General features: G+C 38.8%; 1 protein-coding gene across 2 annotated transcripts in view; it reads right to left on the reverse strand.

The window, feature by feature from the left end:
- LOC124389952 (signal-induced proliferation-associated 1-like protein 1) overlaps positions 1 to 14,802 on the reverse strand; it is a 52,015-nt gene that overhangs the window by 21,194 nt on the left and 16,019 nt on the right. For both annotated transcript variants that reach the window (XM_046855573.1, XM_046855572.1), the window contains exons 2-7: positions 7,325 to 8,991; positions 7,121 to 7,251; positions 5,480 to 5,668; positions 5,158 to 5,332; positions 2,372 to 2,475; positions 1,994 to 2,151 (exon numbers count right to left, since the gene is read on the reverse strand). In XM_046855573.1, coding sequence (XP_046711529.1) covers positions 1,994 to 2,151; positions 2,372 to 2,475; positions 5,158 to 5,332; positions 5,480 to 5,668; positions 7,121 to 7,251; positions 7,325 to 8,807 — 2,240 coding nt within the window. In that variant the 5' untranslated portion in view covers positions 8,808 to 8,991. The remainder of the gene's footprint in view (positions 1 to 1,993; positions 2,152 to 2,371; positions 2,476 to 5,157; positions 5,333 to 5,479; positions 5,669 to 7,120; positions 7,252 to 7,324; positions 8,992 to 14,802) is intronic.

Genomic DNA, 14,802 nt, shown 5'->3' on the forward strand with positions numbered 1-14,802 from the left:
GAAGCTTCCTAGCTCCGGGCAGAAAGGATCCACAAAAGCACTTTCTTAGAGCACCTTGCTATATAAGGACCTGGATGAAACACTATGCATAAAAACAGAAAAATGGGTACCATCATCATCTGTGGCTGTAGTCCACACTGGTGTAATCGAGAACCCTTTTGTTTCATGTCTTAGCCATTAGTATATACTATACTTATCAGGCATTTATTGAATTTAAATACCAAAACAGAAAAATTGACATCACAATAAGATGCTTTCCCATAGCATACCATGGAGGAAAGAATACTTGCAACAAGAAAACGACAGAAGAGCCCAGTAGCTGGCTGCATCTGTTTATACACTTTACCTGCTTTGGAAAGAGTAGCCTGCTCTAACCTTTCCTTCACAGCACGTCCCAGTCTTAAGACCAGTTCGGTAAGACCACGGGAAGTTTTAGCAGTGCACCACTTCCACATCCTTGCCCTATGCAGTGCCAGGCTCGACAGACTCTCTAACACGCATTGTTTCCATCGCCATTTCCAATGTCTTACTGATGTTAAGCTCAAGATGGATTCTGATGCACCTCATCCAGGCTTCTCTAATCTACATTTTCCACCTCCTCTGATCTGCATTCTTAAACGATAGGTATAAAGACAAGAACTTCTGCAGATGGCATAAGTTTATTACTGAAAAGCCAACATGGAGAAAGAACGGGGGGGGAATAAAAATGTTAAAAAAAAGAGTTGATGGTTCCATAAACGTTTCCCAGTATTGCTTAAAACCCCTCAAAATCTGACTTGTTGGTCAATCCAGGAGACTAAGAGGAGAATGGAACACGATCCTTCCAAGTAGACGTGATTGCATCCAAGTGTGAGTAAGCTCTGTGGAAAATATAGATCAGAGCATACTCCACAAATGAGTGTCTGGTAGGTCTATTATTAGAAATAGAAGATACTTTAAGAAGCTGCCTCACTAGTTCCATATTTTTTTTTGGGTAGTGGGGAATGTTGTCTTTAGTATTGGGGCTAGAAGCAGGAAGACTTCCAGGCCTGAGGCACTTTTCGCTGTGAACAGGTTTTCTAGTGGCCTACAGAACTTGCTGACACAGGTCTTCAGCACCCTGGGGCTGTTTCCATCAGGCCATCACGGCCTCGTCTCTAAAAAAAAAAAAAAAAAAGTATACAGTAGACAGCAGGAGGCAGGAGGAGTCGAGATAATCTCAGGAAGTATGGGAGTCAGTGGAAATGGTGTCCTCTGTTTCTGAGGGTTGTCATGGTGACAGCAAGAACAATGGAAGGGGGTGGGGCCATGGTGTCTACACTGAAAAAAAGTCAGTCGGCACAATGGTGCTAAAGCTGGAGGTGTTTGTGGAACATGATTAGTCCTAACAAGGTACCTCTACACAATCAATTTCTTAACCAGTTTGTTGTTTCAACTCTGTCTCCACTCTGTGGATGTGCTTTTTGCATGTTTGAGGTCGTCATTTTGGTATATTTTGCTACTGACAAAATATAGAAGACCCTCTGGATCTAAATCTAAAAGTCAGGGGCACCTAAAGGTCTCAATTGACCAGAATGTGATTAATGAACAGGGAGAGAAACAATCCCAGTAAATATAATCACAATAATCCAAATGTTCCAAATAATTGTGTTGAATGTAGTCATACACGTCTCATAACATGGATATGATGACCTTGGGGCAACGAGGGATTTTGCAACAATTGCTTGATTCTGTAATGATTTTCATGATGCAGTAGGAGGACTGGAGGAGTCAAGTGCTCCACTTGCATGAAAACACTTTGGTAACTTACCAGCTAAATTGGCCATTTACCACAAATAGTGATGCCCCTCGAAGTAAAAATAGGCCCTAGGTATCTAAATATCACAAACAAATCAACAAACTTAAGATAATACAATATTGTAATGCTGCTCAACAATATTTTACCGGTCTTTTTTTTTTGGGGTACTTGTCAACATAATTAAACCAGTACTTCATTGCTGGTTCGGTTGTTTACCTGTAGCAGGTGTTCTCAGAGCAGGGGTTGTGCACACGGACAATGATGAAGACATGTTGGAAATGCGAGCGGATGTTTTTGGGGGTGAAGGGATGAGCTCCTGGCTCTTGAAAAACGATGGTTACGATATCATTCCCAATGTGTCTTTTCCTCAACAACTGAAAAGAAATTAAAAAAAAAAAATTAATAGGAATCTCTTTCAGTCTATCAAAATCACTATTACAAAAACATTTATAACTAGAGATACAGGGATCGACAGGTGTGGAAGAACTGGTAAAATAAGCCCTGGAGCATAATCATACATTTGAAAAGTTGATAAAGGGCAGGTAGCATAATGAAACAGAGAAAAAAAAAGGATTAAATAAATCATTGCTCAACCTGCTGTCTATTGTTTGGAGTGTATGGCAGCATGGTTGTCACGTGAAACATGATCTCATAGTCCTTGTATGCGGTGTACAGAGAGTGGGTCCCAGTGGAATCCGCTAGAAGAGAAGAGGTAAATCAACCATTAATAACATTTCTTTATTATTTAGAAATGATCTCACACTTAATATCACTTTATAGGAGAAACTTCAAAACAATACAGAGAAAAAGTCCTTTAATAAACCTTTACAGTTGTCAGTGAAGTAAACAGTATACACACTGTTGTTGGGTATACACTCCAGTTTTTTTTTGTTCTCATTAAAGCCTTATACTTTACAGCTTCAAAGTAATTCAACAGAATTTAGAACACAATAACCTGGAGGAAAACTGGGCGCTTGATTTATATGTTACATGCTAGGCTTCATTCTAAAACTGTTGGCAGATTAGCAAAGCAATATAATCTAGATACAAACACCCATGAGAGACAACTTTCCAAGATTGTTTCAATACATATTGAAAGATATATGTATCATGACAGGAATAAGGGCAAAAACACAATTGTAATTTTCTTTCTTTTTCGCACATCAAATAGTAAATGGGAACTAATCGCTGGTAGGAACTTCAATTGTGAGTGGGGAACTGAAGAAATGTTGGACCACACACATGCCACTGGATTTGCCTGAGCAATCGTTCAAGTCCATTGGTTTGAATCTGTCATTTTTACCATCTCAAACCAAATTTGCATTAAACTGAGGAACAACCCAATTAAAATCTCTTTTCTCTTCAATTTTGCATCATGCATTCACAAAGAGCTGTCACTTGCTGCTGTGAATGTAGGGTAACAGGCTGACAATATTGGAATAAAATGTGTCAATGCCTATTAGCTACTTTAGGTAGTGGTTTGTTTGTTTACCTTAAATGTTAAAGTAAACATTAGCTGTTTAAAAAAACTAAGAAAATGCAGTATTTTGAGAGAAATATGTACAATTTATGCCTATAATTTATACCTGAGAAAAAGAAAATAACAGCATTCAACCAAAAGAAATCTGCTTCTCAGCTGCCTTCTGACAGAAAAGAAATTCCGATTATGGAGCAGCATTTCAAAGGATGAACGTGGATGTGCAATTAAGTACATGGTTGGAATTATCCATCATGTTTTTATTAGAAGCACAAAAGGTTCATTCAGGCAACTGGACTATAAGTACATGTGACTGTGGTATCCCTCAGGTTTATTTAAAGTCTTTTGGGGGGAAAAAAAGGAATTAAAAAAAGAAGGTACAGCTGCAGAGTAAGAAACAGGGTAAAAGAATAAAAGGCTTGGTGAGGACGTCACTTTAAAAAAAATCTGAAATAATATTTGTGTAAGGATGGATATTTACTCAAGAAAATCCTGATCAAAATAATTGTAAATATAAGGACTGCCTGACTTCTGGAACACAGGGACATCACTAAATGCTGAGTTTCCTTCAATGATTTGCCTTTTTGTGGGTCTTTCTGTCTTCAGTTAGTAAAATCAAGCTCAAATTAGGTTAAGGTCGGGTGACGGACTCGGCCATTTAGGAAAATTTGATTTCTTCGTGTTAAAAAGCTCTTGGGTTGGACCTTGTAGACCACAGTGTGTGACAGATGACGTGGTACACTCTGGATCACAAAGCCTTCCTTTTATTCTCCTTAGTCTTCCTTTAATTCTGGTCAATCTTGGATTCACCTGTGCAAAAATATTGCTTCAGTATCTTTTTGAGACTCTCAAAAAGTCTAATCTGGCCTTTCTTTTCGTGTGGTACCATTGAGTTTAAAGAGTTTCCATGAACAACTGCAATTGGATTAATTTCTAGACTTTTATCTCCTCAAACACACACTCATACTCATTTCACACCTCCATGTCTACAGCACCTACGCTGTGTTATTTTGTGTTTTGTGTATTTGTCCTACACGGTCATGTGTTGGTCTGGTTTCTCCGTCTAAAACTGTTTGCACCAGGTCGCGCTCGATGCACTTTCTGTGGCGAGGACAACACTAATAAATAATAATGTGACAAGGCTCTGCCTTCTTGTAGCTCTATGTTGTTCTATGTTGTTTTATGTAGCTCCAGGGTTCTGGAGAAACGTTGTCTATAAAAGCTTCTTGACTTGACATGAAATAAAGAGGAAACAGGCCACACCTGGCCATGGAAAGGTTAGCAGCGGATTACTATCGGGCCTGTGGAAAACATGGAGCTACTCTGTAATGCCTAAACGATTAAAGCAATATTTTCGCTAAAACCGTGCAATCTAAGCTGAAAGTCTACATTTGACTGCTTTATTTCAAATGCATCTTAGTTAAAACCTAAAGAAAATACACAAGTCTTGCTTCACTCCCCTGATACGTATAGACTGCATGGCTGTAAATCTGACAAACAGGATGTGGAAGTAAAGACAGATTATTTAAGTAGTCATTTTAACATTGCAAGTGTGATTAAAGAAGCTAAATAAATCTGCCTATAGATTCTGCATATTCTGCCTATAGCTCATTTGGGTTTCCTGATTAAATCTTGTCATGCAGTAATCAAGTTCTTGGAGAGCTGAAGACTTCCACAAGCTATTAGCCATTTTAAGTGAATAAAGGTCAACTCAAGAACAAGTAGTCTTATAAGTCAACTTGTATAGAACACGTTGAATAAAAATGTGTTTCATAATTAAAAAATTGTCGTTAACACAATAATTGACTAAATTCTATCAGAACCTGTGAAACCACCCCAGTTAAAAACTAAAAACCATTTATTTTATTTATGATGATGATTCTGAACAATCTTCATTTCTTACTCTTGGTGTCCAGCTGAGCTCTGTACTTGTTGAACCCTTTCAATCGCACTTTTTCTCCCAGCAGCTGTAGAAACTCTTCAAAAGCGGGACCAGCATTTTCATTGTTATACATCTCCTCCTCTGTGCTCTGTCCTGCACGACAGTACATTACCCCCACCTTCACCTGGAAACTGAGCTGAGGAAGCAAAAAAAAACCAAGAAGAGATAAATGAAGCGGCTGCAATATAAATGCAGAAAGACTACATCAAATTAGCCTCCCTGAGCTCCATGATCAAAGAGACAGTTAGAATGAGCTAACAGCCAATGCAGTTTGCCTTCATACCCCCTGCTCATCCAATTTCATCAGCTGCTCTGTGACTTTTGGTGTATTGAGGGCAAGGCGGAGGCAGGAGATGTCCATCTCTGGAAGCAGGTACTCCAGAACTTCTTTCAGAGGTAACCCTCGAGCAGTGCCATGTTTGGCGGTGGAAGGTACCGAATCTTCAAGTATAGAGCCACGCATAGTGGTGAGCTAAACAATATGAGATACGGGGTCAGTGCCAGATTTATTGACATGCATGACAAAGATAAGCGTGGATAAACACAATCAGGGCAGAAAAATACATTTAGAGCAGAGAATTTTTATTTTTATTTTTATGGATGTCTCATTTACTATTACTGTGATTATTATTTCCACACAAGGATTATTTATTTTTTGTTACATTTTATAGGTGTTTAAAAGACTAAGAAGCAAGTAAACAAGAAGTGAGCAAGCTTTAAAAATAAAAATCAGGTGTCCTAATAGCAATAAAACAAATACATTTAGAACTCTAAAAAATTATATATTTTTATGGACGTCTCATTTTCTATTGCTGTTTATTAAAAATGCACAACAGGATCTGACAAATTCAGTGCTGGCTATGCCTATGCTCCACTTGCATGCATTATTGTACCACAAATAGTGATGCTTTTCAAAATATAAGCCGCACCCACTGAATTTTAGAAATATTTTTATTTTGAACATAAATAAGCTGCACCTGTGTATAAGCCTACAGTTTCAGTCTACACTGAAACTAATACACTTTCCACAGGCTTTACCGAAAGACAGTGTCTGTTACACGGTGTAACGAGTGAAATATGTTGTGGCTCCTTTAAGAGCAGAGCGACATTTTGGAAATAGCCTGCCGCCGCATTTTCCCGGTATTACTGCATGTGTGCAAGACCGAGGATTATGTCCTTATTATTTTCTGATGCTCATTTCTAAGTTTCTTTGACTAACCCGTAACGCTGTTGCCAAGAAAAATAAAAAAGCATGAGTTTTGGAAACCTGTCTGTGCTTATATGATTTCTGTTGCAACTGGAGTTAGCGAGCTATCCCTTCACCCAGACTTAACGTGTTACAACGGCTTGTATCTAAACAGTAGCCTACCAAGAAAGTCATTGTTCACTGTCTTCCTCCTTCCTTTCACAACTATTTCTCTCGAGAGCTTTTCTTTTGGCATCGTCGTGCGTTTAAAAATCGCCATCGGTGAATCTTTTCTCCCGATGCCGTGCAGCTCAGAACACAAGTGAGGTGCGTTTTTTTTGTTTCCGTTCGGAAATTTCATTGGTCTAATGTCATGGGGTTCAGTTTTTTGGCTTGAAGTGTGGGAAACCGGGAAAACCCCAGGAAAAATCCATAAATTAGCCGCTTCGTTGTTTAAGTCGCGGGGTTCAAAACGTGGGAAAAAAGTAGTGGCTTATAGTCCGAAAAATACGGTACACTGAAATAAATGCCTCTAAGTGTTTTTTTTTTAAAAAGGAGAAGGTTTGCCACAGAAGCTTTTGGTGCATTCCTTTAGTCCAGGCATTATTAGTATCAAAGTCAATACATGGGGACTCGGTTGCCTTTTCTAGAAATTCTTTTCACAAATGTCCAAAATTGCGAGAACAAACTACGAACAAAGGTCTCTTGTTTATTTAGAGAGGGTAGGGGTGTACTAACCTCGCTGGTTCGGAATATAATTCTGTAGTTATACTGCTGGCCATGCTCCTTGTGGTCCTCCAACTTCTCTCTCCTAATGCTTATTGCCACTGGTCCCAAAATCTCATCTATACCAAAGTAGTTCCAATGCTCTGCAAATACACACAGAATGTAAGTTTTGTGCTACACAGTGTTTTGCCCTGTAAGCCAAAGTATATGCCTTACCTCTCAAGTAAAAAAGTTTCCTGTAGTAATACGCTCCATGGTCCACATGCTCAATGACATACTGCTTGTCCCGATCACTGAGTAAGGCGGATGCATCTTTTGGACCTTCTACAACAGCGATGCCTCCATTGGTGCAATGGAGGCTTAGTGTAATTTCAGATTGACCAAAAGCCCTGGAACTCCCACTCCCCAACTCAGCGGGTACAGCAACCCCTACCTTATGTCTAAAGTCACCCCCAATTTCAGTACAGAAACAGGGACATTTGCGTACTAGTCCGTTGCCATCGTCATCATCAGTTGTGTCCAAAGTGGGACTATCCCGTAGGTTCAGTTCCTCTTGGCTGCCACCAGGAGAGCTGTACGGCAGGCTGTGTGTTGATGATAAAGTGGATGTTGCGGAACCAGAAAAAGCAGAAGCAGCAGAGGCACCAGAAGTAGTGTTTTTGCATTTGGCTGCAGAGTTCTCTCTGTTCTGGATCACCTCATTCATGTTAAACAGCATGCTCTGAACGTCATAGTGTGCAAAACCTTTCTGGCAGACCCAAGGCTTCAAAGGAGGTTTGGAGTCTTCAAGACGGCTGTCCTCTAAATCAGAACCCACCCTGGGAGAATCCACATCTGTCCTTGCACTGCGGAGCTTCCTGAATATTGATTCACCCCCAGTCTCTGATTTGGATCTTCTTTTTGGAGGTTTGTCCCGTTCTCTTAACCGACTAGAAGGAGACTCATTTCTCAAGTCCTCTACAGCAGTATCCATCCGATCCTGCTCTTTGCTTGAGACTGTGAGAAGTTCTGCCAGTCTTTCAGGTGCTGGGCTACGTTGGTCTTGCTTCTCCCCTTCATAGCCCTTTAACATCTCAAAGAAGCTATTCCTTGAGACTTCAGAAGAGGAAACTGCATGCTGGTCAATGGAGGAAGTGCTACCATACTCCCGGTGTAGTGGAGACCACTTTGTGCCTACAGTGCCCCAATCTTCCCCACTATCCCCACTACCATCAACTTCACTTAGGGTCATGTCACTGTTGCTACGTTGCCGGATGCGTCTGGTATTACCACGAGAGGAGCTTCTATGGTCATCAACTGTGAGCAACTGCTCTTCCAGAAAGATTTCACAACTGGCTGGATTTAACTTGCTCTGAAGTGTCTTTTGTATGCTTTGGAGCATTAAAGAATCTTGAGGACCGATAAGAGCACCAAGTTTGGGCTGACTACCTGAGCTTGCTCCTGTGTGACTCACTGCTTCGGCATTTGTACCGGGTAGTCGCACCGTTACCACATCTCTCCTAGGTGGCCAGTCAGCAACCCGGGCTCGAACTCCCATCTTTGGTACTCCAATCATGCCTCCTGACTGGTAAGCATTTTCTGGACGCAGAAGGTTTACCCCTCCATTGGTCTGGCGTAACGGACGAGTATATAATTCTTCAGGGGCCTGGACCGTCCCCGCAGCAGGCCTCTCAGAAGGTGAGCGTTTCAGGCTTGTCATGGTGACGCCTCACCAACTAAACATCTTAGGTCTGCAGCATCTTTTGAGGATGGGGATGTGGCAGCTAGCTCCACTCCGACTATGTCCTTATCCTTTGGTTTCCACAGACTATGGGCATCAGTGCAATATTTCTCAGGCCTGCATGGTGATCTTGTGGAATGGTCATGCCTGATCATTTACATACCTGTGAAAAACAGACCAGAGTTAAAAGAGCCAACAGCTGAGATTTCTCTAATTCATGGCTAATAGAAATTTAACAATAAATACGATAATATCCAATAAAATAAACAATACTGACTTAAAGATTTTTATCCAATTCTCAGAACATTTTGAAACCAGGAAAAATAACTGGAGACTTTTTCAGAAAATTTCTGAATCAAAAACAATGCACATTTGATAAAATGTATGTAAATGTATAATACGTTTAATTTCGCCAAAAATAAAAAATAAAAATAAAAATTAGATTTTGACCTGGGGACAATGATCAACAAAACAATTTTTTAGCTCCATAGCAGAAATTAAACTCCAAAGTTGGCAAAATTTTCCAGTGTCTGATGTTTACTGGAAAGCTCTTTTAAACCATTACAATCTGATTGCTGTGAAATGTATAATGCTTGGTGGCCGTTGCAACAATCTGAAGTGCTTTGCTAATTAACTTCATGAGTGCAGTTCTCAATGGCTAGCTACAAAAGAATGAAAATGTGACCTGGTAAACAAGACTGCAAATGCATTACATGCGTAAAAAAATAAAGCACAGATTTCCAGGATGTAAATAACACATTACCACATTCACATTTTGGAACTGCATTGCATCATGCTGGTATGTTACACCCCCAATGGCATACAAAGTTTGATTAACCAAAACATTTATAAATATATACCCTCGAGTAAGTTGAGTAATTCAAATACAAAAAAATCCTCATGGCAAATAATTTGCCTCAAAGCTTTGTTTAGTCTACTTAACTACACACAGAGCACTGCTTTTTCCCACGGACCATTATTACTGACGCACCACCCGCTAAACTAACACTGAAGATGCTGCAGAATGAAAAATGGAGGAACGGCGAGAAGATACATATAAATGCCCCTTTCCCATACATTAAAAAATAAAATAAAAAATAAAAAGTTTGCCTTATTCTGACTTTTTCCTCCAATTCCAACTTTTTTTCGTCCAAATGGGCAGCATCACCCCCTTGGCAGAAAGCTCGACACATTGAAAATGAAATGGACTACAGACAATAGAATTGCATGGTATTAAACTAAGCCTCCGATCCCTGGAGAGAAATCTGTGTAACAATCAGCTCTGGAGGAACAAGAAAGATGAAGCAGAGGAGCCTCGTTTATACACCAACAGCTTCAAACTTTAGGCCGAGAGCATGGTTACAGGTCGATGCACCAGAAATGTTCAATGTTTATAAGAAATAAAGTCGCAATTGCTTGAGATTTCCTAAATAAATCTGAAATGTATTTATATATTTGTATTTTGATGTAATATGGAAGTTAAATGTTCTAAATGGGTTTAGTTTTCAAAGATAGACTTGTATGCAAATTCAGCAAAAAAAAAAAAAAAAAAAAAAATTTTTTAAATAAAAAAAAAAGGAATCACAAACCTCAAATGTAGCCCAGTTAATTAAAATTGTGTATATTTATGGTGGGCAAGAACATCTCGGATTCAAAAGCCGAGAAACTGAAAGGACACAGATTATACCAATCCAGCAAGAGGTTTTACAAATGCATTTCCATCCATGGCAAAACTAACCGACTATCGTTACATATAAGGTTGTCATACCACATTTTTGGAAAAAGTAAGAAAGCGTTGGATCACTTTAAGAGAGTAGGGTATAGCAATCTTATTTGAATTTACAACAAAGGTTCTTAATTACCATGCGTATTTATGATATTCGTGTGTGCTTTAATCCAAAAATCATTTATTTCCCTGTGATGTAACTGTAGTCTGGAAATAGCAGGTTTCTTTCCAACCCAAGTCTCCATTCTAAGGCATTCCTTTAAACACGCCGTTTCAGTTTTGTGGTATCCAATGAAGTCCCGATCAGAACCAGAAGGGAATAAATCATACAATGCGGAGCACAGATCTGAACCTAACAGCATTAATAACAAAGCAACCGCCACGTCGTTCCCATGCCGTCAGCACTATCACCGTTGGCACAGATATACACCAGGAACGACCGAAGCCAGAAACAATAAACAATGAGTGACTTGTAAACGGAATATCACCCATATCCATGCGCGGGCATCCAGTAAATTTCATAGGAGTGTTTAAAAGACTACAAGTAAGATAACAAGCTTCAGAATTAAAGAAATCTGGTGTCCTAATAGCTATTGTGTTGTCTAATATACTATATGAACATCTCTACCACAGCTCATTCAAGCTGGCATCCCACTCCAAAGACATCGCCTCTGGATGGTGTTCTCTTTAATTGGACGCCACTTTGTGAAGCTGGGAATGGTTTCACCTCAACAGCCTGGAGATTCATTAATTAACAGTGCTTTTTCAAAATGGATTTGGACTGTACTTCATGTCAACAGTTTGTCACAATGACTCAGGACTACAGGTTGCATTTGATCACTGCACACCTCAACATTGTTTAGCTGTAATAAATGAACATTCGGTGCAACCCAGATGAGCATGGTTTCTCTCGAGTTTGGTTCCTATCAAGGTTTCTTCCTTATGCCATCTCAGGGAGTTTTTCCTTGACACAGTCGCCACCAGCTCGCTCATCAGGGACAAACTTACACTTAAGAACAATCTTATTCATTCTTTATAATTGGTTTGAAGGATGCAGATGTAGAGGACAGGGTGGTGTGGAGACAAATGATCTGCTGTGGTGACCCTTAACAAGATCAGTTGAAAGAAAAAGATTCATTCTTTATTACTGCATTAACTGTGTAAAGCTGGTTTGAGCTTTTTATGAACAAATAAACATGAATTGAATAAAATCCTGCAGACATAATTGACATCAAACCTCAGAATGGGGGAAAATGTGGCTTCATTGACCATGGTGTGGTTGGTGCCAGACAGGATGGCATGAGTATATAAAAAAAACTGCATTAACAGCCTCAAAAGATTACACAGGAAAGTCCAAAAAAAATGAATTCAGTAAGTTTCTCAGAGAAGAAGCACTTTGTTCAAACGAGAGATCACATGAGAATGAACAGATTGTTTTGAACTGATCGGAAGCCTATAATAACTCAACCACAGACTTTTTTTTTTTTTTACAACTGTGGTGAGCAGAAAAGTATGTCGGAAGGCACAACATGTCAGAACTTGAGGTGAATGAGCAAGAAGAACATATCAGAAAAGGAAACAGGTGCCATCATAGGCACAGACTCACTCAAACTCAATAGCTATAGAATGAAGGAGTTTTGAAAACACAAAACAAAGGCCAGGCAATGATGTTTTCAGATTTTCTCCTGTTTAATTGCTATAAATGTAATATTTATCGGTGTAATGTTTTCTGTTGCTGAATAATAAATATCTTACAGGGAGTATAGTGCAATATGAAGGTTCTTTTACACCGTTAGGATAAGGCTAGCGCACTGAACACCCTGAATCAGAAGCAAGCCATATGAATAAATAAAAACGCATTCCTGGGTGATGACAGGAGCAAGTTTTACATGGTTAGCATACAAAAATCTAGGCATAACACCATCTAGGCATATTTGTGGCTGAACTAAATAAAAAACATTCGAATTTCAGATATAACTGCATTCTTTTTTAGTGGCTGTAAAAAAAATCTGAGCCTAATTAATACTGAAAAATATGAATATGTATTTTATAGAAACCATGTGATTCTAGTGGGTGGGGGGCTCCCAAGTGAACTTAAAGGTATAATGAGGGGAAAGTGCATGGAGTTGCTAAGCAACAAACACAATGGTGTCTTTCTTGCAGAGAAAATCAAATCAAATCGGCAATGTGTAATTTTTCAGTGGTGCCGATTACCTATGCAGAGAAATCCATCTATTCTGCTATCTTCTCAGGTAGTGTTCGTAGTTTGGGTGTAAATAATATGGAGCATTCGTGTCGACACGTTAAAGTTCTTACAGTACATATTTATTTAGATGTTCCTTCAGAGAGATCCAAATTCAGTAAGAAGGCGTTCTGTGCACCATGTACTGACTGGCACAAATATCTGAAGCCAGCGAAATATATTCCATTATCAGAGCTAAACTATTATAAAAGAACTGCTTCAGTATAAACGTCTTTTTTGTATTAGTGAGCGATGAACGGTGAGCGATGTTTACTGTTAGCTATTTTGGACTGCTGGAATGTTGTAACAAGTTATTCACTTATGCTGAATTCATGAGCAAGGTTTATATTTATTCTCACTGTGGCTACCATCTTCAACTAAAACTTAATCCAGAAGAGAAGAAAGGAGGAAGAAGGAAGGAAGAGAGGAGAATGAAAAGAAAAAAAGAAAGAAAGAAAGAAAGAGAGAGAGAGACAAAACAAAAATAAAAAAGAAAGAAAGAGAGAGAGAGAGAGAGAGAGAGAGAGAGAGAGAGAGAGAGAGAGAGAGAGAGAGAAAGAAAAGTAGGAATGAAAAGAAAAACAAAGAGAATGAAACAAACAAACAGAAAGAAAGAAAGAAAGAAAGAAAGAAAGAAAGATCAAAAGAAACAAAAAGAGAGATAGAGAGAAAGAAAGACACAAACAGAGAAAAACAAACAAACAAACAAAAAGAGAGAGAGAGAGAGAGAGAGAGAGAGAGAGAGAGAGAAAGACAAACAATGAAAGAAAGAAATAAACAAACAGAGAGAAAGAAAGAAACAAACAGAGAGAAAGAAAGAAAGAAAGAAAGAAAGAAAGAAAGAAAGAAAGAAAGAAAGAAAGAAAGAAAGAAAAGAAAGAAACAAAGAAACAAAAAGAAAGAAAGAAAGAAAGTAAGAAAGAAAGAGAGAGAGAGAAAGAAAATAATGAAAAAGAAAGAAAGAAAGAAACAAACAAACAAACAAAGAGAAAGAAAGAAAGAAAAAAAGAAAGAAACAAACAAACAAAAAGAAAGAAAGAAAGAAAGAAAGAAGAAAGAAAGAAAGAAGAAAGAAAGAAAAAGAAAGAAAGAAAGGAGAACAAAAGAAAGAAAGAAAGAAAGAAAGAAAGAAAGAAAGAAAGAAAGAAAGAAAGAAAGAAAGAAAGAAAGAAAGAAAGAAAGAAAGAGATTCTCTGCACTTAGCTCTACAAATATGCTGGGTCTGATCAGATCGTGAGCAAGTACATTATCAATCCATGTCTAAATGCTAAAACGCATCCATTATTATACCAAGGTTTCCGCAAAATTGTCAGCAAACAACAAAAAGATGGTGTGACGAACAAATTACCTAAATTCTATTCTGATAAAATGATTATTATTAGCACTATATAATTATTAATAAATAATGAATGAATGTCTCCATTATGATTATATACAATAATAAAAAAAAAAAAAGTCATGGAGACATTAAGAAGCAAAACAAAGTTAGGAAGAAAACAACAGAAATCAGTGGCGCCTCAGGAGAGTGTGTAGAGAAAATTCAAGCTATAAACATAAAAAAAATAAATGCTGGACAGTGAAAACCAGAAACATCAGCAGCAGCAGCCATCACTTCAACAAAAGGCAAACATCAAGCATCATTTGCTACCTTAAACGTATGCAACTTCAGCTCACCTTCAGTTCTCTGCAACAGCTGAGGCGGAGAACATGCCCAGATCATCCCATAGTCTACTAAATAACATTATTCTAAGGACCCCAGAGAAGACATGAATTTTCTACCACCCAAAAGAACTCCTCACACTTCATTGATTTACAGGTCTAGTGGGCAGTGCCGTGTTAGAAGAAAACCCACCCTGAGGTGGTGTGATATGGCCAGATGCAAAGCGGAAGATTCTGGCGCATACTTCATGCATACATTTGCATTCGAGTGCGCAAGCAGAGGCGATGGCAGTGCCAACGTTCTCGTGCTCGCCTGCGTATCTCATGTGCATCCGGAAGATCTAAGA

This window comes from Silurus meridionalis, chromosome 8 (assembly GCF_014805685.1).
Source record: "Silurus meridionalis isolate SWU-2019-XX chromosome 8, ASM1480568v1, whole genome shotgun sequence".
NCBI classification, from domain to species: Eukaryota; Metazoa; Chordata; class Actinopteri; order Siluriformes; family Siluridae; genus Silurus; species Silurus meridionalis.